The sequence below is a fragment of the Oryza sativa genome, chromosome 7 (genome assembly GCF_034140825.1).
Source record: "Oryza sativa Japonica Group chromosome 7, ASM3414082v1".
NCBI lineage: Eukaryota > Viridiplantae > Streptophyta > Magnoliopsida > Poales > Poaceae > Oryza > Oryza sativa.
Genome location: NC_089041.1, coordinates 9,492,224 through 9,493,951, shown reverse-complemented (window position 1 = coordinate 9,493,951; position 1,728 = coordinate 9,492,224). Strand labels below are relative to the sequence as shown.

The 1,728-nt window shown below is 56.6% G+C and overlaps 1 protein-coding gene across 1 annotated transcript; it reads right to left on the bottom strand.

Annotated features, from left to right (window-relative positions):
- Nucleotides 1–444: 444 nt before the first annotated feature.
- On the bottom strand, nt 445–1,128 carry LOC107281588 (mitochondrial import inner membrane translocase subunit TIM23-3-like; the record flags this gene model as incomplete). The annotated part of the gene is made up of 1 exon (XM_026027226.2): nt 445–1,128. A coding segment is annotated over one exon (552 nt), but the record flags the coding sequence as incomplete, so codon positions are not given.
- Nucleotides 1,129–1,728: the final 600 nt, after the last annotated feature.

Sequence of the window (1,728 nt, the reverse complement as noted above, 5' to 3'; positions counted from 1 at the left end):
AGACTCCGCGTGAGGTGGCCGGCGGCAGAGCTGGGGCGGCGGCGGCAGTGGGAGAGGGAGAGAGAGACGGCCGGCGTGATGGCGAGCTCGACGGCGGAGAGTAGCGGCGCGCGGCGTGGCGGTGAGGGAGAGGAGCGGCAGGAGAAGGGGCGCCGACGGTAGCAGCTGGCCGCGGCGCAGCGCGCCTTCTGCCTGCCGCTCGCGTGGCGCGTCCTCGCCGCCGAGGGGACCGGGAACGCGGCCGTGTCCGCCCCCGTCGTCCACATCTCCCTGGTGCTCGGCTGCGGGCGGCGCGCGGGGCGCGACGCGGAGGCAGGTGCTCCAGGCGCTCGGCTGCGACGACGGTGGCAGGGGCGGCGCGGCCGACACGGCCAACGTGGCGTCCCGCGTCGTGAAGCGCGTCCTCAAGGACCAGTCCACCTCGGGCGGGCTTGCGGCGGGCGGTGGTGTTTGTTTGTCCATTAATATGAACAGTTACAAACTATGAATTAATTGAGATCAGATTTGCTAGATACTACGAATAAAAACATCTCCAGGCGCGCACAACGCTGAGTAGTAATTAACCTGAAATCTTACTCAAAGTAAATAGTCCAATCTGGCGGATAGCTTCGGTGCGAATCTCTGAAGCATCGGCTTCCCCGCGACGGCGGCGCCGGACAGGACTCCGCCGAGGATGTCGGCGACGATCATCGACCTTGGGCCGGACGCGATGCGGTAGAGCGCCCCGGCGCTGGCCCCCGCGGCGACGGTGTTGACCCAGTCGTCGGCGACGTCGCACTGGTCGCGAATGAAGCTCTCGGTCCTGGTGAAGAGCATCACAACGATGCCGAACCGGCTGCCGAAGGCGCGGCCGACAGAGCCGCTCTGGTTGAGGGCGCGGTTGATGCGCAGCTTGGCGGACTCCCTGCGCTCGGCCTGCGGCGGGCGGCGGGTGGGCCGCTCCTCCGCATCCTCCGCCGGTGTCGCGCTGAGGAGGTGCACGGCACCGTGGAGGCGGCGTGGCTGGCGACAGCGAGGTCGCCGCTCGCCCGCTCGCCCGCCGCGGCTCCGGATGGGAAGAGATGGGCACCGGCCGCCGATCCCGCCGTCGCGTGAGAGCTGAGAAGTTGAGAAGAGGAGAGAAAAAGAAAAGCAAAAAGAGATGTGGGGCCCACATCATTTTCTCTCACTGACAGGTGGGCCCCACATATTTATTTTATTATTTTTGCTGACTAGGATGCCACGTCATCAAAACCAGCCATCTATACTGCCTTGGGACCCAAATTAGACGGTTTTGTATAGTTTAGGGGTGAAGATTTCTAGTTTTATGGTTAAGGGATCTTAAAAAATCTCGCTGTTAAGTTGAGGGACCTCCGGTGAACTTATTCCAATGGAAAACAACATTGAAGAGCCATCAAAATATGGTACGTCTAGCTTAGTCGACCAAATGAGATATTCCAAGATGCTAGAAGTTACTTCCTCCGTTTGTAGATATTTGACGCCGTTGACTTTTTAACACATGTATGACCGTTCGTCTTATTCAAAAACTTTTGTGAAATATGTAAAACCATATATATACATATATGTGTATTTAACAATGAATCAAATGATAGGAAAAGAATTAATAATTACTTAAACTTTTTGAATAAGACAAACAGTCAAACATATTTAAAAAAGTCAACGGCGTTAAATATTTAGAAATGGAGGGAGTAAATTGTAAGAAAACACCTGTCACAATTGATCCAAACA